The sequence below is a fragment of the Bos indicus genome, chromosome 23 (genome assembly GCF_029378745.1).
Source record: "Bos indicus isolate NIAB-ARS_2022 breed Sahiwal x Tharparkar chromosome 23, NIAB-ARS_B.indTharparkar_mat_pri_1.0, whole genome shotgun sequence".
NCBI classification, from domain to species: domain Eukaryota; kingdom Metazoa; phylum Chordata; class Mammalia; order Artiodactyla; family Bovidae; genus Bos; species Bos indicus.
Genome location: NC_091782.1, coordinates 51,227,194 through 51,248,899, shown reverse-complemented (window position 1 = coordinate 51,248,899; position 21,706 = coordinate 51,227,194). Strand labels below are relative to the sequence as shown.

The window sequence follows — 21,706 nt, the reverse complement described above, 5'->3', positions numbered from 1 at the left end:
TTCTGGAGATGTAATCTGCATCCTATACAATTTCCTCATTAAACCTGTGCAGTTCAGTGGGCTTTAGTACATTCACGATGTGTGACCAGCTGCACAGTCAGTTTGAGAAATGTTCCATCTCCCCTGAAAGATGCCCTTTATTTTCAGCACTGGTCTCTGTCAGCACCCGCCCCCCGATGCTCAGAGGGAGTGGTCTGGGCTGCAGGCCCCTCCCCCTGCAGTGCTTTAACCAGAAGCACAGACGAAACTGCACTTGAACAGAGATTTCTGGGGCTTCCTTTGCCCCCTTGTTTCTTAAGCTAAGAACCACCATGTTCAGGCAGGGCCCTGACACCTCGCCCCGGGTCCCCTCTGTCCCACAGAGAACATGGGCCGCGTGCAGTGCCGTGCTCCTGCCTGCCTACCTGCGGTGGCGGAAGCCATCCTTGGTTTTCTAATGCTGGGTGGCGTTTGATTTGTTTTAAATGAATGTATTTTTTAGATTTCTACATGTTTGTTTGTTTTGACCGCACTGGGCCTCGCTGCTGCATGAGGGCTCTCTCTTGCTGTGGCGAGCGGACACTGCTCTCTAGTTGCCTCTCACTGCAGCGGCTTCGCAGGGCCTGGGGGCTTCATAGCTGTGGCACACGAGCTTAGTTCTCCATGGCATGTGGGATCTTCCCAGATCAGGGATCAAACCCATGTCCCCTGCGTTGGCAGGCGGATTCTTAACCACTGGACCACCAGGGAAGTTCCAAATAAAGAATTCTTAAGCTTGAAAGTAGATCAGAGAGGATTCAAAAAGACCTCAGACCCCGTTTCTGCTCTTAAGGCCGTCAGTGGATAGTTGGCGGCCATGCTTTAGAAACAGGCTCGATTAATCCAATCCACATTTGCCAGAAGGGCTGCATTGTTCCGTGTGATTTCCTTGTGGAAAGTTTTTGTTTCCTGCGAATCTTCGTATCTAACTGAAATTCTGTCAAAAGATAAGAACAAACATGGGAGGCTTCCTTAATGGTTGGAAGCATGCTTAGCACTCGGTGGATCTCACGTGGCTTCTCAGGGAAGTCACGGAACAAGAGTTCCCGAGTGGGAGCCGGGCCTGCCTCCAACCAGCACAGTGCACTCCTGGCGCTTGGCGAAATTAAGTCAGAATCAAAAACAAACTGTTGGAACAAAGCGACAAAATCTGTAAACATCAAGGCAGCACGGAGCCTTGAGTGAGAACAACCTGAACTTGTCAAGCACCAAACCCGAAAGCCAAATTCAGGAAGCCGTTTCTTATTACAAATCGAGTAGATGGAATTGAAGTCAGGGCTGTCATTTGAAGTAGATGGAATTGTAGTCAGGGCTGTGATTTGAATGTACAGGAAAGTCACTGGTGATGCGTACTGTTTTATAGGAAAGACCGGTTTTTAAGTTCATTTAGATAAGATCACAGTCGCATAGACAGTAAACAGACTGGAAGTGCTTGTAAGTCGAGATAATGAATCGAAAAGCTAAATGAGTCATTTGAAAAGGAAAGGTCATGGACGGCGCCATAGGGATACATGTTAGCTTTGGTCTTATTTACACAGTTATTAATTGGGCTGAACAGACTGCTTCTGGAAACAGGACTAAGGAGCTGAGCTGCTTCCTGTGAAACCTTTGTTTTAAATGGAGGCTTTAAAGCATGGCGGTTAAGAGCGCAGCCTGGCCTTGCATTTGACCTTGGCCCTGCTGCTCACTGACTTGTCAACCTGGAGCACAGCAGCTAACGTCTGTCAGCCACAGTGTCCCCGTGGACACCATGAACAGGAAAGGTGGCCGCGCCACGGGAGCGCGCCGTCCGTCAGTGAGGAAAGCGCCAGCGCCCTCCCTGGCGCACGGCACCCACAGGCGGCACATCGGTAGCGTGATCACCATCAAGACCGAGGGCCAGGGCTGTGTTCTCGGAGGAGATGCCGAGCCCGGGCGAACCGCACAGGGTGAACTTTGCCCACACATGGCCGTGGCCAGAAGCTGAGTGGATGTCACTGCGGCGATTCCAGAACTGTGGCAAGCTGACGGGGAAGCGGGCCCGTCCCTGTTAGAACGACTGTCACAATAATCTTTAAACGGAAAAAAAAATCACACTAGCTTTGCCTAAAGGGAAGAAGCCAGAGGTTGAGCGAATAACCGCTGGCTAGAGCAGAAGGCCTCCCCTGTGGGGAAGGTAACCTGTGCCCTCCTTGAGCAACACCAGGAGACAGGTGGGTGGTCCAGTCGCGAGGGAGGTGTTGGTACAGAAACCAATTGCTTGAGTAAAACACGCTGCACCAGGCTGCATTACCGTGGACGGGTGAGCTGGCCTCAATAGACAGCATTCCTGAACAGTTACAGCTTCACCGTGGGTGATGGGAAGGACGCCTGTGAGGTTTTCACCTTAGCAGGTACGTGGAGACGTTTATATTTTGCATATTGGCAGGGGCGAGCCTGGAGCAAGGGGCCAGCTAGGGCCGGGGAGCCCCGTTAAACCAAAATCTCCCTCTTTAGACAAGCCCCTCCCCTACCGGCAACCCACTCCAGCATCCTTGCCTGGAGAATCCCATGCACAGAGGAGCCTGATGGGCTACAGTCCATGGGATCGCAAGAGTCAGACACGACTGAGCGACTAAACCACCACCACCTCCCCTACCCCAGTCCCTTTAGCAACGGGGTCTTGGACAGCTGTCACAGGTGTGCGTCTGCTGAGCTGGGCAAGAAAGCGATGAAGGCTGTGCCTCGCGAGTGTTACTTTGTGTCTTCACTGCAGTTTGCTCATGTAGGCACCATCTCCGTTTGAGAGATGAGGAAGCTGTGCGGTCAGTCTCCTCAGACGCGTGAACACACCCAGCAGGGCCAAGACTGAGGCCTGACGCTCGGCTGCAAGGCTCAGCAAAGCCGCCTCGAGGTTCCACAGCTGTTCCTCCAGAGACGGTGGAGGCGCCAGCCCCCCGGGGTCCCTCCCCCACGCCCAGGGTCCTCAAAGAGATCGGTTCAGTTCAGTCACGCAGTTGTGTACGACTCTTTGCAACCCCATGAATTGCAGCACGCCAGGCCTCCCTGTCCATCACCAACTCCCGGAGTCCACCCAAACTCATGTCCATTGAGTCGGTGATGCCATCCAACCATCTCATCCTCTGTCGTCCCCTTCTCCTCCTGCCCGTAATCCGTCCCAGCATCAGATCTTTTCAAATGACTCAGCTCTTCGCATCAGGTGGCCAAAATATTGGAGTTTCAGCCTTAGCATCAGTCCTTCCAATGAACACTCAGGACTGATCTCCTTTAGGATGGACTGCTTTTATCTCCTTGCAGTCCAAGGGACTCGCAAGAGTCTTCTCCAACACCACAGTTCAAAAGCATCAATTCTTCAGTGCTCAGCTTTCTTTGTAGTCCAGCTCTCACATCCATACATGACTACTGGAAAAACCGTAGCTTTGACTAGATGGACCTTTGTTGACAAAGTAATGTCTCTGCTTTTGAATATGCTGTCTAAGTTGGTCATAGCTTTCCTTCCAAGGAGCAAGCGTCTTTTAATTTCATGGCTGCAATCACCATCTGCAGTGATTATGGAGCCCCCAAAAATAAAGTCAGCCACTGTTTCCACTGTTTTCCCATCTATTTCCCATGAAGTGATGAGACCAGATGCCATGATCTTAGTTTTCTGAATGTTTGGCTTTAAGCCAACTTTTTCACTCTCCTCTTTCACTTTCCTCAAGAGGCTTTTTAGTTCTTCAAGACCATGACAAAGAAGAGGAAATTCTGAATAAAAGGCAAAAAATGAAGTGTAAATACTTACGGGGAAAAGACATTCGAAATATTAGAAATGAATAATAAATTCACTGAAATAGAGATTAAAAAAAAGAGAGAGAGAAACAGATGAGACCAGAAGTCAGTTGAAAGGAGAATGAGTAACTCAGAGGCTGTGACTAAAGAATTACACCCAGCACAGAGCACAAATACCTAAAGATTAAAAACCTGCAATCAGTCAGGTAAGAGAAACGGAAGGTAGATTGAGAAGCCCCGCAACGCGGAGCAGTGGGGTTGCGGAAGAGAAAAACAGGAGTCGTGGCTGGAACTTTCCGACATAGATGAAGACATGAAGCATCTGGGTGAAGGCGCACGCTGAGTCCTGAGCAGAATAAACCAAGACGAGCGCAGGCCCAGCCTCATTAGAACCTCCAAGCTCAAGAAGAAAGCCTCTACGCGGCCGGGAAGAAGAGACAGATTCCTGGTGCAGAAGCAGCTCTGCCCGACGGCAGATGTGTCATCATTGCTAAAGGGCACAGCTGGGCGGAGACACAGTGACCCTGCAGTCTCAGCCTCATCAGATGGTCTGCGTGGGCGTGTCTCAGCCAGGTCAGTTCTGAAGTCTGCCTCCCACATGCTTTCACTGGAGAGAAAAGGAAAGATGTTCATCTGCAGGAAGAGAGGCAAGAGAGAGGGTCAGCCGTCAGGAGCTGTGAAAGCCTCAGGTTCTACACTTGCCAAGCTCTCAAGGCACCTGCCGTCGCTGCTTTAAACTTGCTACCTCTTGTTAGCGTGAACTAGGTTTGCAATACAAGGGTCTGGGTTTTCCTCCGTGGTTTAACACCTGTATTTACGGTAATATAAACCCTAAATTTTGTAGTGTCTTACATTCTGGCTGTTGTCACGTTGACTGTTGTTCTTGGACTCCTGAAGCCAGTGCCTCCTCCCATGTCTGTCGTGGAAGAGATTTCATGCTTATTCCTGACAACCTCTGCCTCTTAACTAATTCCCCTAAATTCCCATGTTCCTTAGAAGTGGCAGAAGGGTACCATTCAAAGGAAAAGCACTGTGTAACCAGCCACCTCCTTCATCTCACATTGTTATTGTAACCTGCAGATTGTTTATCACAGCATCTCAGCTCTGAAAAAAACAGGATGTTTTTCAGGAGCAGTGGTACTTTGTCAGGAGCACCTGGATGGTAGCTTTATTATGTTGGTTTGAAATGTGTGTTCCGAACCAATGCTTTTGTTTGACAGCTTTGTTGATATTGCAAGTTGAGATCATTTATGTTTGAGTACTTGGTTCTTCAGAGGTTTTTCTGTTTAAAAAGTTGTATACTTTTTCAAATCAGTGATTCATCAGTGGGTTTATAGTGATATCAGGCTTAGTGTAAATTGATGTATAAACTTGTTCTTCTAACAAATTTATAGCTTTAGTAGATATTTCCTTAGTTGTATAGATTTCATAGGTATATAATGAAGCATTTAAGGAGACATTTTTTATTGTGGAAGTAACTTAACAGACTTCCATCACGACTATCTATGTGTATGTGTGTATATATATGAGTAATATATAGATGTGTATTTGTGATGTATGTATTTAACCTGTGTAAACAAATATGATAACTTCTAAAAATACCTAATTTTAAATTTGTATCCAATATTATGAACTAGTTATTGACCCCTAATAAACTGGGAAAAGAGGGGGATAAAATGGAGGAATGGCTACATTTGTGTCTATCACATCCTTAGAAGCATAATTTGAAAAATAACTCCCCACATAATTAACAATTAGAAGTATTCCCTTAATAATTAGAAATACTAACAAATAATGACATTACTAATTGAAATATCAATTCTGACAGGCACTTACTTATTTCTCTATTAAAATGGCTTCCTGAAAGTATCACAGGGAGTTAATGAATTGCTTGTTAATTAGATGTGAACTTTTCTCCTCTAGTTTTCAAATGAAAAAAAAAATGAAGTATGATGTATTCATACTTGTATTCATACATTCATAAATTGAACATTAATGGCAATACAAATATAATATATGGTAACGTTACACATGAATGTGATAAGGATATTCACAGTCGCATTTGCTAATTTTGGATACTGACTTATCTTTTAAGTTCGTTTTGTTCCTGAACATTCAAGTGCTGAAGCAATGTCTTGCCAGCATTTTCTAACTAGCCCAAGTGAAAGTTGCCCTGAAAACACTCAAACATTGACATCCAACCAACAAATCAGTCTGTCTTTTCTTCTCTCATTTCGTTAGCCTCTCAGCAAATACCCTGCTGTGATCAACGACATCTCCTTCTGGCTACCTCGCGAGAATTACACAGAGAACGATTTCTATGACTTAGTCCGAACAATTGGAGGAGACCTGGTGGAAAAAGTTGATCTTATAGACAAGTTTGAACATCCAAAGTAAGTAAAACAAAACGCTCTCTGACTTACCCTTTTTTGTTCTCTGTGACAAATGGCATGTGGGAGTATGTAATCGAGTTTTGCTGCAATGTAGTAAGAGACAAATGTGATCTGAATTTATAGCGAACCTTAAGCATATCAGAAAACTCTTTTATATCAGTACTTTCTGAAAATCTTTCAAGATGCGGTTTTCATCTTTCCTGCCTTAGTAAACAAAGGATATGAAATAGAAGATTTTAAAGATCTTGGAGTTTTCCGGTGTTGTTTTGGGAAGCGATTTCTTACCCTCTCACATTCTGGGTGCTGAGGAAATGGAGCCGACAGAGCAGTTTGTGGCGGGAAAGCTGTTTTGTTGGTCTCTTGGTGGACGTTTATTAAGCACATACCACACACCAAGACCCGTACTGCGCCCTAGGAGTTCCGTGTGCGTCTGGAAGCGTGCTCAAGCACTGCGGGAGGCGGTGTTCCCTGAGCGCCTGCACGCTCAGCACCGTGTCTCCATCTATGTCGGTATTCACCTGGCAGCTTGGGTGGATGTCAGGTCCTCGGCTCGCCCGTTTTTGGGGGGAGCAGGGTCTCGTAAATGTTCCTCAGCTGTCTTCTCAAGTTGAAGTTGATTTAAGGAATTTGAGGCCAGGCTTGATCTTTTTTTCTTTTCTTCCTAAAGAATTTTTTGTCTTCAAAGTTTAATAACCGTGTCAGGATCCCTCTCGGTTGTAACCTGCTCTTGCTACTATGTGAACCCTTGTCTCTCTCTAATCAAGGTTTGCTGCCTCCTGGGTCTCAGGAAAGTTTTCTTGAATCGTATCAACAAGGCTCTCTCCTGATTCTGCCCTTGGGGATCCACACATGCCCTCCAGCCCTCCTTTGCCCGACGCCTCGGGCTGCTATTTTTCCCTCTGATGTTTGAAAAACCTCTCTCTCCACTTGGTCTTGGGTGCTCCCCCCACTGTTACCTCCCCCACCTCCGTCTTCTGTGGCCTCTTCTTGCCCACATTCAGATATTCTGTCCCACACCCACCTTTTCTGAGTTCTTCAAGCTCATATTTCAGTTCCCTGTTTTCTTCCTGTCTCTTCCCGGAGTCATTTGTGCTTTGTGATTTTTCCTTCTTAAATAAATTGCTTCATTTGGTTTTTAAAATTCACTGCAAAATACTTGGCCAGAAATTTCATGTGACCCAATGGCAGCATTTTTCTTTGACTTCCCGTCAGTAAGTTTTTCTGCCATTTCCCTTTTTCTTCCTTCCCTGTATTTTAGTTGGTGCATCGGTGGTGTGCATGTGATTGCTTCTTGTCCCTCATATTTGAATGCGTTGGGTTTTTGGAACCCGCTCTTTGCACGAGGTTGAGGGCTGAGCTGGGGGCTCCCTTTGACATCTTGTGAGTGACACGCCCCCCAGTCCTGATTAATGCGAGTCAGCACCCTTTGGTGGAGACCTTCAGCTTCTGTAAAAACACCTCTGAGTTGTTAGGCTGCTTTGTCGTCAGGACAGAGTAGTCGCTCATGGTGACTCTTCAGGACAAACGGATTTATTTAGGGTGCGCCTGAGTCAGGGCTGAAGGCTACTCAAACCAACGCAGGTCTGAGGCCAGAGACCCTCCGCATCTCAGCGCCTCCCATAGTTAAACACACAGTCGCTCTCTGCCCCGCTGCCTCAGCCCAAGGCTCTTCCAGCCTGTCCTCTCTCTTATACCAGCACCAGTTCTGGGGGGAGACAGGCTCACTGAGCGAACCGTCACCCCACATGCTGGGCGGAGCCCTGCGTGCCAGGCCGCTTCCTGGGGTCTGAGCAGGCTGTGGACCAGCCGCCGTTGGTTCAAGAACCTATCGTTGGTTTAGTCGGGGGGCCGCCCTAAACCAACCAGCTCCCCTTTCCAAGCAAGAGCATCCTCAGCAGAGGGGCTCACTGCACGGTTTCGGAACCTGCAAGGGGACACTGCCGTCCTCCTCCCGGTCCTCCCTCCCCTCCCCCTCCCCGGCCGCCTCCACCTGCGGGACTCCCAGCTTGCCCCTGGCCGCTGGCTCAGTCGCGTCCTAGTCTTCACCTGCAGGCCCCCTGACGCAGGCTCCGCGGGGCCCAGGGCCCCGTACCTCCCTCCGCCCGCTCTCAGTGTTCTCAGGGGTGGGGGGAGGCTCATGGCCTTATGGCTGGTGGGTGCCTATCCACCCTCCCTCCCTCCCTCGAGGGGCTTTTACTCCATGACCGGAGGTGGTTTATGGCGTTGGAAGCCGAGGCCGTGTGGTCTGGCGGAAAGAGCTGGGACTCAGGCGCCCTGATTCCCGCCTCCCTGCATCCTAATCCCTGGTCCTGGGCCGCCGGGCCGCAGGCTCCTCCTCTGCCCACTTGAGAGCTCGGATACCGTCTTGCAGCGGTTGCCACAAACACAAGATTAGTCCGTCTGTGTGACATGCTTTGAAAACCGCCACGTTCTAAAATAATTGTTAGGTGGTCGAGTATCAACCAGTAACTTCCACAGTCAACCCATCTTGTTTCCTAAGACAGAGGACAACCTCAGTAGAGCTAGTCCGCTCGGGTTTGGCGGTCGGTCCAGATGGTGAAGCCGATTCTAGAAAGAAGACAATGAGAGTTCACACAGCATGTCGCTCTGAAATGGAGCCTGGTCCTCCCGCAACATGAGGAGTAAATTTTCTATCAGAAAGAAAAAAAACACACAAATACTCCATCCAGTGGCGTGGATGCTGGCAGGCTGGGCTCCATTGTCCATAGGCTGGTCTCCGGGCTGTATGCCGAGGCGATGCTGTGCGCAGTGCCAGCGGGGGGCTGACCTCTCTGGTCGTCTTTCTAGAGACGGAGCCGAGTAAGCTCAGTTACCGGAACTTAAAGATTGGCCGGCAGTGAGAAGCCCGCTCCAGCTAATCTTGGAGAGCACGTCAGAAGATGTGTCCCCTTGAAATAGCGCGCAGTGCCAATGAGACGGCCTTGGAACTCCGCTGGCTGCTCGCCCTTCCCTCGTTTTTATCACAAGGCTGGTGGCATGAGTATAAGAACGTCTATTGTTGTGGTTCAGACAGCCCGGAAAGCAGTTCAGAGAAAATTATTTTTAGCCTGGTATTTCTTTTCCCCCATCCCTTATCTCCCCTCCGTCCCCAAGCCTTCTTTTTAAAGCAGCCAGGGAGGGGTGTATTCTGTCGCCATCACAGAGCGGCCCCGTTGGCCCCCAGCGGGAGACACTATAGAACACAGTTAGTTCAGTCCCCGAACCCCCCCCTTCCGACGTGCCCCCCAGGACCTCGCCGTTTGCGGAAGGATTCTTGGGGGTCCCCTGCAGGCTGACCTGACCCCAGAGGAGCAGCCATGCACAGAGCAGGGAGGGACCCGAGTGCCTCCTGGACGCCGGGGAGGTGGGGCCAGGGGTCAGGCGCTGGGCCAGCGGCATCCCATCCCGTGGCGTCCCATCCCCAGCCGCCTGCCACACCACCCCACGCCCTTGTGGAAACTAACCAGGAAGCCCCTCTCTCCTTTGGAACTTGCCGTTGGCACTTTTCAGGGAGTTCTCCAGCAGCGTCTGTGCTTGGCACCTTGTGCACCTTTTTGTAAGCGTGGGGACTGAGCGCCCTCTTTCCAAGACGCAGGTAAGGGTGCCTCACACCCCTTTGTGGTGCCTTGTCTCACCCCCACAGTAGCGATCAGAGGGACGTCAGTTAAGACATGCTCCCCAGGCAGCGTGTGTGGGGACAGGAGGTCTCTGTCTTGCTCGCAGGTGTGGAATGAGGAGCAGAACTCCCCTCTCCCGTCTTGGGGGTCAGTTATGAGAAAGGCTTTCCATCACTGGGTCTTTAAAGTTGTTATCTCAGTTCACAAGGTCACTTCTTTCCACTGGCTGCCACCCAGATGAACGCCCAGGGCCCGCGGTGGGAGTCGGCCCTCCCCTGCCCCCCACCGCCAGTCCCCTTGTCTGTCAACTCACTTTTCACACCCCACAGAGACTCAGGCCCGTGTGCCACAGTCCTCAGAGTCGGTGATGTTGTCCTGGCGACCAGGAGGTGCATGAATCCAAATGCTGCCTCAGAACTGTACAGAGCATCACCACACCCTTACCCTCACTACAGAGTTGGGAGCTGAGTCTCTAAGGATGGGTCTGTATTTGTAAGGAAGTCTCCGCGATACACTGATGAGACCTTTTTGAGTCAACTTCACATTTCTGAGCAGAAGAGACACCCCGCAGACTCGGGCCTCACCTGGCTGGCCTCCTGAAAAACCATCAAGCCTCTCGTGCCCCCAGCGCCTCTGGGCTCCAGTGTCACCCTGGGCTGGGCCGAGACCTGCCGGCTAGGGCGGTTCCAGGCAGCTGACTCCAGCGTCTCCTGGCGACTTGTTTTCCTCAACTTGGTCAATCTGAGGCTCCAGCAGCAGTCAAGAGGATGCACCAAAAAAGGCAGGGGGCAGCCACCCCCGGGAGGAAGAGCCCCTCCATGGGGAAGGACTGGTGATGGGCACAGCTGGGCCCAGTGGTCCCACCGTTTGGGTGTCTGCCTTTGGGGTGTTGATAGCGGGCCTGGCAGTCAGGAGCAGGTGGAGGCGTGCAGCAGGGCAGACCAGCGGTCACAGAGGATCTGGGCTTTGGGACAGCCATCCAGGCAAGTGTGGAGGGGAGCCCAGCTCAGGCTGGCCTGGGGGAGCATGGAGGCCGCTCCTGGGGTGGGAGCCCCGGATATTGGGGCGGAATCCTTGCAGGACAGTCTGCGTGTTCTGCTGAGCACTACTGGCCCAGGGCTTCTGCGGGTCTGCCTCTCAGAGGTGGAGTCTGGTTCTGAGTCCAGAATGGGGCAGAATCTGAGATGCAAGGCGTAGGGGGACACGGGGAATGGGGGAGTTAGAAAACCCAGTGGAAACAGCCGGTCTTTGTGGGAGTTTCTGTCTCTGTTTCACTTCATTTTAGTAGTCCATAGCGTCGCTGTGATCATTCGTTCAGGTGTAGTTTGGAGTCAGAAACGGTGTTATCATCGAAAGAATTTGATCAGGGTCTAGTGAGGACAGAGCAAGGTAGAATGTCCTGAGAGTCCCGTGAAGGAGACAAGGACTCCCCAGGGCAGCGCTGTGAAGGCGAGGGCATCCCCATCACAGAGCCTCTTGTGACTCAGACGCTGGGTATGCAAGCAAAGGGGCTTCCGTCCCACTGTCCCCAGGGTCTCCACCCACCTGCTCACACACGTCTGTCTCCAGCAGAGCCCCCTCGGGGTGTTCTGGAAGCCCCAGAGGGTGTCTTGTGCGTGTGCACAAACCAGCTCACTCTGCTGAACGTGGCGTGGCTGCCATCGCGTCCCCGCGGCGCCGGCCAGCACACCGTTGAGCTGTGGAGCCCCGTGGGGCCCTGCGTGTTAGGGTTTGTGCACAGCTGGTCCACCCCACGGGTGTCGTCATGCTGTCACCTCTGTCTGAGCCCAGTCTCCCCACCGGCCGCACAGAGACCCTCCCCCATGCCCTGCCCTGGTCTTTTCCCTGCCGGTTACACAGCAAACAAGGGCTGGGGATTCCGGGTCGGTCCTAAGTTGCGTTTACACGGATGTCTTTTCCATGATGCACGATTCAGGGGTAAGGACAAAACCCACAGAATGCCCGTCGTCTCCAGAACTGCTTTGTAGGATGTCTCGTGTGTGATATTTCTCAGAGGAGAAAGAACACTTCACAGAAGTGCTTGGAGTCTGTGCTTGAGAGATGTGGCCACTGTTCTTAGCCCTCACCTGCTCCCGAAAGGAGGTGGCAATAGTAAGATGAGGAAGGACCCTAACCTTGGAAATTAGGCAGGTGAAGTATCTATACCGGAGATGACAGCTGTGGTCTAGATGTGTACACAAAGGTTTACTGGAATAAACCTTGTGCTATGCGTATTCACTGTCATGTCTGACTCTCTGTGACCCCGTGAACTGTACCAGGCTCCTCTGTCCATGGGATCCTCCAGGCAAGAATACTGGAGTGGGTTGCCATGCCCTCCTCCAAGGGATCTTCCCAACCCAGGGATCGAGCCCAGGTCTCCCACATTGCAGGCTGATTCTTTACCATTGAGCCACCAGGGAAGTCCATCTCTTATCCTAGTGTTCATTAAATATGGTAATTTCTCCTGGATCATCTGTCTAGTAATGCAACCAGTGTGCAAGTTTTGAAATTCTATGGTTATAGTAGAAGCAGCGTTTCTAGCACGTTCTTCTGTTTTAGCAACTGCTCCGTCACCTTATGTTTATACATTTTCCCACCCTTGCTCTATAAATGAGCGCCAAGCAGTAGGCCTTGAACTTTCTACTCTCTTTGGCCTTTAGAACAAAGTACTCAATTAAGAAATTTTGATGAAATTGATTCACCATAAAGAAAAAAAAATCTCTATGTTATATATTTTTTCAGGATATAACTGACACCTCTTTCCATGTAGACCCAAAACACACCCAGTTGGTAACATTTTCTGCTTAAATGACCAGAACCTTACCTCTCAGTTAACGACAGTTTCTTTTCTTACAGGAGAGGAAAGTGTGGTGCGGATTGCTATATAGAAACAAGAATTAGGTTGCAATAAGTTGGGATGTGAGTAAACCACTGGTTTAAAAATAGTGTGGTTTGGACCAAATGTTCAGATAGAAAAGAAAGAAAGAAAGAGGGTGGGGGGAGTTTTGTGAAGAAGGTTGGTCATATCCTGTATAAAATATATTTTGAAACTCTGAGCTCCCAGGATCAGGAAGCTGATTTGGGGGGGGGGGGGGGAGGGGCGGGGAGGGGGGTTAGAAGTATGCAGATTGTCCACGGTTACCTAGGAAACCCCTCTTCTGATTGGAAGAGGAGAGATCACAAGGCAGGAGAGAAATTCAAGGAGTCAGATTAGGACGGGTTCATGTGTTTGTCTGTTTGCCTTAATGCGAGGAACGAGGAACGTCTATGAAGGAAGGTGAGGTGAAGAGAAAAGCTCTCTGCTCAGGGAAGGTGGAGAAGCTTACCATCTCTTGAGACTGGAGCTCCCAAACCATGATGCCCTGCACCGTCCTGCCCAGGGTGACAGTTGAAGCGGGCCCCGGCCTCCCTTTCCCGGAAGCCCCGGCCCCCCTTTCCCGGAAGCCCCGGCCCCCCTTTCCCGGAAGCCCCTGCCTCCCTTTCCCGGAAGCCCCTGCCTTCCTTTCCCGGAAGCCCCGGCCTCCCTTTCCCGGAAGCCCCGGCCTCCCTTTCCCGGAAGCCCCGGCCTCCCTTTCCCGGAAGCCTCGGCCTCCCTTTCCCGGAAGCCTCTGCCTCCCTTTCCCGGAAGCCCCGGCCCCCCTTTCCCGGAAGCCCCGGCCCCCCTTCCCGGACGCCCCGGCCCCCCTTTCCCGGAAGCCCCGGCCCCCCCTTCCCGGAAGCCCCGGCCCCCCTTCCCGGAAGCCCCGGCCCCCCTTCCCGGAAGCCCCTGCCTCCCCGCACACTGTCTCGACGGGGCAGCTGCTGCAGTGGTCCAGTGGGACTCTGCCTTTGGACCCGGCCGACTGGTCCAGAGAGGAGCACCTCACAAGGCTGGGCCGATGGGCCTCTTCTCCATCTGGTTTGGGTGGAAAACTAGAGAGAGCTTGGGCTGTGAGTGGTCTTGCCAGGAACCGTCGCTGGCCATGTTTCCTGCAGTGGAGAGGGCAGAGAGGGCAGAGAGCCAGCGGAGGAAGCGGCCGAGAAGGGAGGCGGAAGGCGGAGCCTTCGGGGCGGATCCTGGTCCGCCGTGTGCAGGGCCCCGGCTGCACCGACCTTTCCGCGGTCCTTCCTCAGACCCCACAAGCCAGTGTAACTCCCGGCATGTAAGGTCCTTGGGCGTGTGTTTCCATTACTGGAGACCAGACGAGTCCCAGAAGCTTTGGGCCCTGGAAGCGGGCAAGAAGGCAAAGGAAGCAGGCTGAAGCCAGCAGCCTCGTGGTCAGAGGACGTGAAGCAGCATGGAGAGGAGCTGCGGCCGCCTTGGGCGCTCGGTGTTTCTGTTCAGTGCAAGTTTGAAGTGGTTCTTCTCCTCTGAGCTGGAGTGGCTAAAAATGAACGCTGTCTAGGTGCAACGTATTCATTCCAGGGAACCTGCACTGAACACTTGGCGCAGGGGAGCCACTGCGCGTGTGTAAGTCTCGTGGTCCAGAGATATCAGAGCGATTTTTAGAAACGAGCGCCTGTCCTCAAGCAGCTCACCATCTGATAGCAGGTCTGTGCAGATGATGTTTGCAGTCCACATGCCGTCAAGGGTCTTGGATGAGCGGTGCACCCCCGTGGTTTCAAAGATGGGCCGCATCTCCCTTTGCCTTAAATGCTCAAGCAACTTTGCAGATCGTGGTTCAGTGGAGTCTTGAAGGCAAACAGGACTTAGACATGGACGGGGCCAGGGCAGAGTGGGTGGCTTGCCCAAAGACTGGAAGACAGAGGTGGGAGAGGAGTCCACACCTACCAGCATGCAGGGTGCACGGGGCTGGGGGAGGGACTGCTGGGGGTGGGCCCCATCACAAAGGCCCTGAACTCCCTTATAAAATTGTGGACTTTCTCGTCGAGCACGTGGGGAGTCACTGAGCTGGTTCACCCGTTTGCAGTTTATGAAGGATTTTCCATCTTGCCTGCGGCGACCGTGTTGGCCAGGGATGAGGTTGGTCATAGGAAAAAGATGTATTGGGTTGGCCAGAAAGTCCGTTTGGGCATTCCTGTACCATCTTGTGGGAAAAATCAAATAAACTTTTTGGCCAACCCAGTAGATGCGTGTGTGCATATAGTCTGAGTGAGAGGAGATAAGTCCTCGCTGAGACACTGGGGGGTGGGAGCGGCGAGAGCCTCGTGGGAGTAAGCTGGCTGGTGGGGGAGATATTCAGGGTCCAAATCTATGGGGAAGGTGAGCCCGTTCCAGGGAGAGAGCAGGGGGGTGGGGGAGGAACACAGCGCCTGGGCACGTGGGACCCGGAGGACCGAAGCCGACCAGGCCAGAGGGAGGGGAGGAGGCAGCGGCCTTTGGAGGAGGCGATTTGATTACTTTGCGCCTCTTGGGCTGAGGGGGGACACAGCCCAGCTGACCGGAGAGCCCCCGGAGGCAGGCCAGGGTTAGCATCCACAATCGGGCGGGACTAGGACCCCAGTAAGTTCTAGAACAGGAGAGGGGGACGAGGCGAGAGCCCCAGGGAAGACCTCGGGGTGGGGAGAGAGGGAGGGCGGCGTTTGGAGGGACGGTCGGAGCAGCAGTGGTGGCCGAACCACAGGAGGAGCCGCCACGAGGAGCCGCCATGGAGTCCGGGAGGCGGCGCCAGGGTCTCCCGAGGGGCTGCGGTTCAGAAAACCTTGCGTATCATATGGTTTCTTCACCTTTCGTCCCCGTGCCTTCAGTTATATTTATTCCACAAGCGTTCGTGATGAGAGGATGCATGATGTCATGGACACACTGAGGGTGGACGCGCTACACAGAGAACCAGGGGCTGAGGGGGACGGACCACAGAGAGAACCAGGGGCTGAGGGGGACGGACCGCAGAGAGAACCGGGGGCTGTGCTCCGCCCCCGGCCCGCCCTTCGGAGCGTGCGTCCGGCCGTTCCCTCTGAAGCAGTGCTGCAGGAAGTTCCCCTTTCCCGTTACCCCGTGTTTGTCTTCCTTCCCTGCTTGGATCACTTTAAGGATCCAGTGAAGCCGCTGGAGGACCTGTGGTGGTTAGCAACCCGCAACCCGGCGCGAGGGGGTCCTCCCAACACAAGGCTCCTCAGATTCATTTAAAGGGGTGCAGTCAGTGTATTCAGTTCAGGAAAGGGGATGGCCTGAAAACTAGGCACTAAGCATATGAGCAGGATTTAGAATTTAAATGATGCTTTGATCAGCATCTCTTGAAATGGCACCGGAAGGTCCAGTCTCATGTCCTTCTGGGTGCGTCTGTGCAGCAGGGTCTGCGCGCCCCTGTGGGGGTGGCCTCCTCCGGATGGCCGCGGGTCCACCTGAGCGACAGGGTTCTAGCAGTCAACCGCACACCTCCAGTCACCTCCCAAACCCGAAACAGCCGTCCCACGGTGAGCGAACGGGAGGACAAGTGGGAGGGACATATGGCAGGAAAAGCGGGGAAGACTCGGTTATATTTAGGTTGTGATTGTTTTTGACCTAGATTCAATCAATGGATACCTATATATTCAACCTCTCCCTTTCACGATTCCTCCGGCAAGAAAACCTGTTTAAATATGAATCCCAAATCATGTCATCTCACATCTGCCGCAGGAATATAGCTGGCAGTATTAAACAGACCAAGCCCTCGAGAAGCCTAGTCTGAACAGAAGCTATTCTTGGCCTTGTTTAAGTAAAGGAGATCAATACAGATATGCAAGATGGAAAAATCCTAATAGTAGGAAACCAAAATTCAAGGTCCCTCCAACCTTCGAAGCAGAGCAAGTGTTCCTCAGGAAACAGACATGTCTTAGAGGTTTCAGTGGGGTTCCCCCAGGGGGGTGGTAATGCGTCCTTCATGCCCCACTCCTAGCATGGAGCCCCCCTTCCTGGCTGGACGTCCCCCTGCAGGCCACTCTGCTTGCCCAGTGGCTGGACCAGGTGCAGGGTGAAGTCCGACTCTGTAACGTAGGACCCACTTTACACGTTGATATATTGTAATCATACTGTTACACTATTTTTAACAATACTTTTACTTACTAAATAGGTTTTCTGCTTGTTGCAATACAAGGGAGATTTTTTTTTCTTTTAGCTCATGCCATAATGCAAAAATGGCAAGGCAGTTATTGTACTCATAATGGCAGATTTGTTTAATTAAAATTACATTCAGTCGTGCTGACACTCGCATAAGCAACTGTGAAAAACAGCTATTATGATCTGTTGATATGCTGCTTTGAGCGGCTAATAATTGTAGTTAGAAGGAGGTTTTGCTTCTTTATCATCAGTAAACTTGACCACTCAAGTTTGAAAGAAGCGATATTAATAATTTAAAATTTTTAGATTTGTTTATCAGTTGGGCCTTTGCATTATGTTTTTAAAATCAGCCTCTCCACCCGTCCCCCAGTTAAGAGAAGGCAACCGTTTCTGTTAAATATCACACGGGAGTGTTTGGTGGAGAAGCAGTTTAAACAGCCCCCGCTGGATGTGAGCGGAGGGGCCCTCTCGGGTGTCGTCGCCCTCCTGAGACTGCTCGTGGTCCCTGGAGCTCGGTCTTCCTGCAGCGGACGCATGATGTGGTTGTGTCGTATTCTGTCTCATTTCTTGACGTGTCCCGGGAGGAGTGGACCGTGTGTCACAGGGGCCGGCAGGCCTCGCGGAACAGCACGTGGGCCCTCTCAGCTGCCCCGAGTTCAGGTTTTGGCTTTGTCACCAGTGGGACTTTAAGTTGCTCTCTCTCTCTGAGTTTGTCTTTAAAACAGAATTAATGTCAGAACCTACCTTACACGTTCCTTTGCAGGAGCTGGCGTGTACGGGTATAGTTTTAACTGCTGCTGGCGGTGGTGGCGAAATCCTAGCGCTGGCTTTTCTTCTGGGAGAAACTCATCGTAGCTGGAAGTGAGCACTGACTATACGCCAGGAACGGCAGAGCTCCCGTTGGAAGGTTGTGTGTTACGCTACGTGTGTAGTTAGGCTCATGCTCAGAAGAGACACCTGAGTTGTTTGATGAACATGAACGACAAAGCTGCTTTCATAAGGTCTAATTGTTTTGGATTGGAAGACCAGGAAAGAAAGTTGAGGATATCAGGAAAGAAAAAAACGTGTGATGGGCTTTGAGATCTGAGAAGGAATTTTTTAACACCGTAAGAAGAAGTTGCAGCATACTTTTTTTTCTGAGCACAATAAATTCTCTAGGATGTAGGCTGTGTGACGTTATTGATAGAGAAAATGGGAAGGAATGCCGGACCTTGCAGCCAGCACATCTGTTTGTAAGGCAGTATCTGATGAGATTTCCATTCTGGGGCAGGCCCAGCGTCTGTGTTACTCAGATGAGATTCAGGCCAGAAGTGCATCCTGTAGAGTCTTCATTCCAACACTTTGTTTTCTGATTTGGAATTCAGCACGCAGCTGATCTGGTGAAGTCGATGACTGGAAGATCGTTGCTGTCAGTGTTCATGAAACAAGGGAGACTGGTCATTTTTAGGAGGTGGCACAATTCTGCCATCCTCTATTGGTGTTTTAAAATCTATTTCATGATAAAGTAGTCTCCAGAGCACATCAACTATTAGATGTCTATTTTAGATGTCTATTGTTACACCAATTTATAAAATTCCCTGCAGCGTGAACGGGCGACTCATGCAGGGGCCCGAGGGCACTGGGCACGCTGGGGCCTCCCTGGGCAGAACGTGCAGCGGTGAGGCTGCCTGCGGAGCCATGCACCTCAGGATGAAACCCCGCTTCCTCATGACATCTCTCTAGGGAGCGCTCACCATTGTTCTCACCTGCATCCTCGCCTGCCTTCTCTCTCATCTGGACAAGCCACTGGTTCGTCATCTAAAAACCTGGTGTCATAAATCTGCCTTGATAGCAGCGACATAAAAGTCTAAAATTGAAAGGAGGTTCATAGAAGCACATCCAGCTTTTTTTTACAAAAGCAGAATGATTGCATTTTTAATTTTAACACATGTCCTTCAGCCTCGTGTGGCTGTGGACGTGTTCCCAGGGGCTGGCGCTCCGTCTGTGTGTCTCCTGTCCTGTCGTGGGTATGTTATCCTATCGCACGCACGCTTGTATTGTTCTCAGTCATTACTGGAATTTGCATATGAAATATTACAATGTTTGTACTCCGCATTTAGAGCACTCATGAAGGTTTGTTCTCACCTGGGAATCCCGTCAGGTGTATTCGGAGTATCTTTGGGGATTTTCAGGAATGCAAAGTAGGTTGGTTCTTCTTGCTTAGGTAGAATGAACTGGCTCAGAGTTCATCCAACCATTTGCAGACATGCCTGTAGGAAGCTCTGGGGTGCCTGGGAAAGGCCACGTTATGTTGTAAATTGGGTATCAGATCTACCTTCCCTCTCTTCTTTACTGGACGTCTGGTTCTTTATTTGCAGATGGGTCAGTGAGAGCAGTGCCCGTGAGATGTAGGGCCATGAGGAGGTGTGGACTTGTGGATTTCACCGACTGTCAGGCAGGGTCTCTGAGGGCCAGCCTGTCCCTCACTGTGACTGCCGTGGGCGGCGCCTGCACCGTTGTCTGCTCTGCAGGCCGGGCGTCGGGCTGCAACAGGGCTCTCTGAAGCCTCACTTGGTTTCTTCCCCTTGTTCCGAGCAGACTGCCCAAGGGTCGCGTACTTTCCTCAGATAACTTGTCTCTAATCAACTCTCAAATCATCTGGTGGGTTTCTGAATAATCCTTTTTTTTTTAAGTCATTCTCTATTTTACTGCTATCCGCTTCACTCTTGGACTGAGTTTTTAAAGGTTATATCCCCAAGATAACGTTGAGCTTTTTCATGACTGTGTGTCTTTCAAGTGTGTTCTTATAATCCTACGTGGGCAATTTAATTAGGGTGAAGTGTATGTGTGTGTGGGTGGGTGGGTGCGCGCGCACGCGCATGCAGATGCAGGGGCTATTGAGTACCTGTTCTGTGTGAGCTACCGTTTTATATGCTGGTACAGGGGGAGGGTTCAGGCTTGGAGAGTTTAAGTCACTGGCCTGAGGTCACACAGCTGTTGGGTGGTCATGGCAGGACTTAAAGGAGACACAGCAGCTTTTGCATTGCTTCATATCTTGCAGAAAAACCAAATCAAATCTGGGTGTTGGCTGTTTCTCCCCCTCCCCACCATGAAGTGTGCATGCTAAGTCAATTCAGTCATGTCCGACTGTTTGCGACCCCATGGCTGTAGCCCACCAGGCTCTGTCCATGGGATTCTCCAGGCAAGAATACTGGAATGGGTTGCCATGCCCTCCTCCAGGGGATCTTCCTGACCTAGGGATCGAACCCAGGTCTCTTGCATTGCAGCCAGATTCTTTACCATCTGAGCCACCAGGGAAGCCCAGATTATAACACACATACATATAAAATACATACTTTAGACACCTGTATAGGAAACTGTAAATGAAGAACAGTATAGGCTAAAGCTTGAGCTATAGTTGATCCAGGATGATCCATGTATAATATGCTTCTGAATCACATGAATCCCTCATATGACTTTTTTAAAAATCACTTGTCCGTTGTTTAAGCTTTCTGATTAATTGGAGTTAAGGGCTAAGGATGGTTTACTCCAAGATAGAACTCTTACTCTGAACAAATTATTTTCACTTGAAAAGCCTTTTGGAATATCTGAAGTCATTCCTTCCCCATCTAAAGCAGTCACTGAGAGTTGGTTTATAATATATCCTGCCTTTGCCCCTGCATGTAGAATCTAACCTAGCACCTCAGGAAGAACGGAAGAAGATTTTTTTAAATGTCAAAAAAAAAGAAAAAAAATAGAACTTCCTCCTTTGCATCTTCCTCCAGCTTCTGTCGCCGACCTTGGATGCCTGCCCTCCAGGGCGAGATTCGAGAGTAAATTTGCACAGTTGTGAACAACTTAAAAGCAGCCAGTTCCTGAAGGCCTGGACCGTGCCAGTGCTTATCACTCAAGAGGCCAGCACAGGAAGATGGGCCCGCGGGTAAACGCATCGGGTACCCCGAGCCCCCCGCAGCCCAGTCACGTCTTCAGAGGGCTCTCTGCATCCTCGCGACAGTCGCTCTCAGCAGCCTGGACAGGCACGTTCACCCTGACCTTGCTTGGGTCTCACCCTGCAGAGCATTTCAACCTAAGCTTGACTTCCTCCCAGGGAGATGGTACTGAAGGCAATGCCGTTATGAGCTCAGAGCATAGGCTTTAGGGGAAAAGGCTTGATGAATGGCTTTTTAGAGAAATATTTTAGACTAATGAACGAAACAAATAGCTCCACTCTAAGAAAAACTCTCAGCTCCCTTATGATCTACCTTCATGCACACACAAATTTTCTTCCAGGAATGGGGAGCAAGTGTCCATGGGTGAGACAAAGAACCGAAGTAATAACCCAGCTTTGATCAAAACTCTTGTGTTACAGTGTTCCCTCTGAAAATGATTTCTAATCAGTGAGCACTTCCACAGCGTGCTCAGGAGTAATTACCTTACATGTGTTTCCTCTGAGCTCTGATTAGAAGCAAGATGTGAGATCAGAGGGGCAGAAGAGGAAGGTAAGAAGGGAAAATCTCACCCAGGCGCTGAAATGCCCAGGTTGAGGGCTGTTTCATAAGCTCGTGCCCCGCGTAGGGATGTCAACCTCCATTCACCCTCGTCCCGCTGCCAGTGAACACATGCCCACTCTTTGGGGCAGTGTTGACGATGTAACGATGGCCACTGAGGCAGGGCGACCAGCTGGCTCCAGTGAAAGCGTTTGTTCTGGCAGCACACAGACGTGTGGGCTGCTAAACCCTCTTCTCGCCCTGTGTCCTGGTGGTCAGGGCTCAGTTTTCAGCACGGACTGCTAGGTGCAGACTCTCTAGCCCACACGGTAGTTGAACCTGGGCTTCGTTAGTCCAAGAAGGGACCCAGGGGCCCGGGAAGGGAGGTCAAAGACTGGGAACGATTCTGCCTGTGAAAGAAAGGCACAGCAAGAGGTGGCGAGGGCCAGTGGGTGGTGGGGTCACTGGGGTGGCGAGGACTACGTAGGG

At 51.1% G+C, this 21,706-nt stretch overlaps 1 protein-coding gene across 5 annotated transcripts in view; it reads left to right on the top strand.

The window, feature by feature from the left end:
- Positions 1 to 21,706, top strand: part of FARS2 (phenylalanyl-tRNA synthetase 2, mitochondrial) — a 305,489-nt gene that overhangs the window by 189,405 nt on the left and 94,378 nt on the right. For all 5 annotated transcript variants that reach the window (XM_070778461.1, XM_070778459.1, XM_070778458.1 and 2 more), the window contains one exon: positions 6,007 to 6,158. In XM_070778461.1, the coding sequence (XP_070634562.1) occupies positions 6,007 to 6,158 (152 nt within the window). The remainder of the gene's footprint in view (positions 1 to 6,006; positions 6,159 to 21,706) is intronic.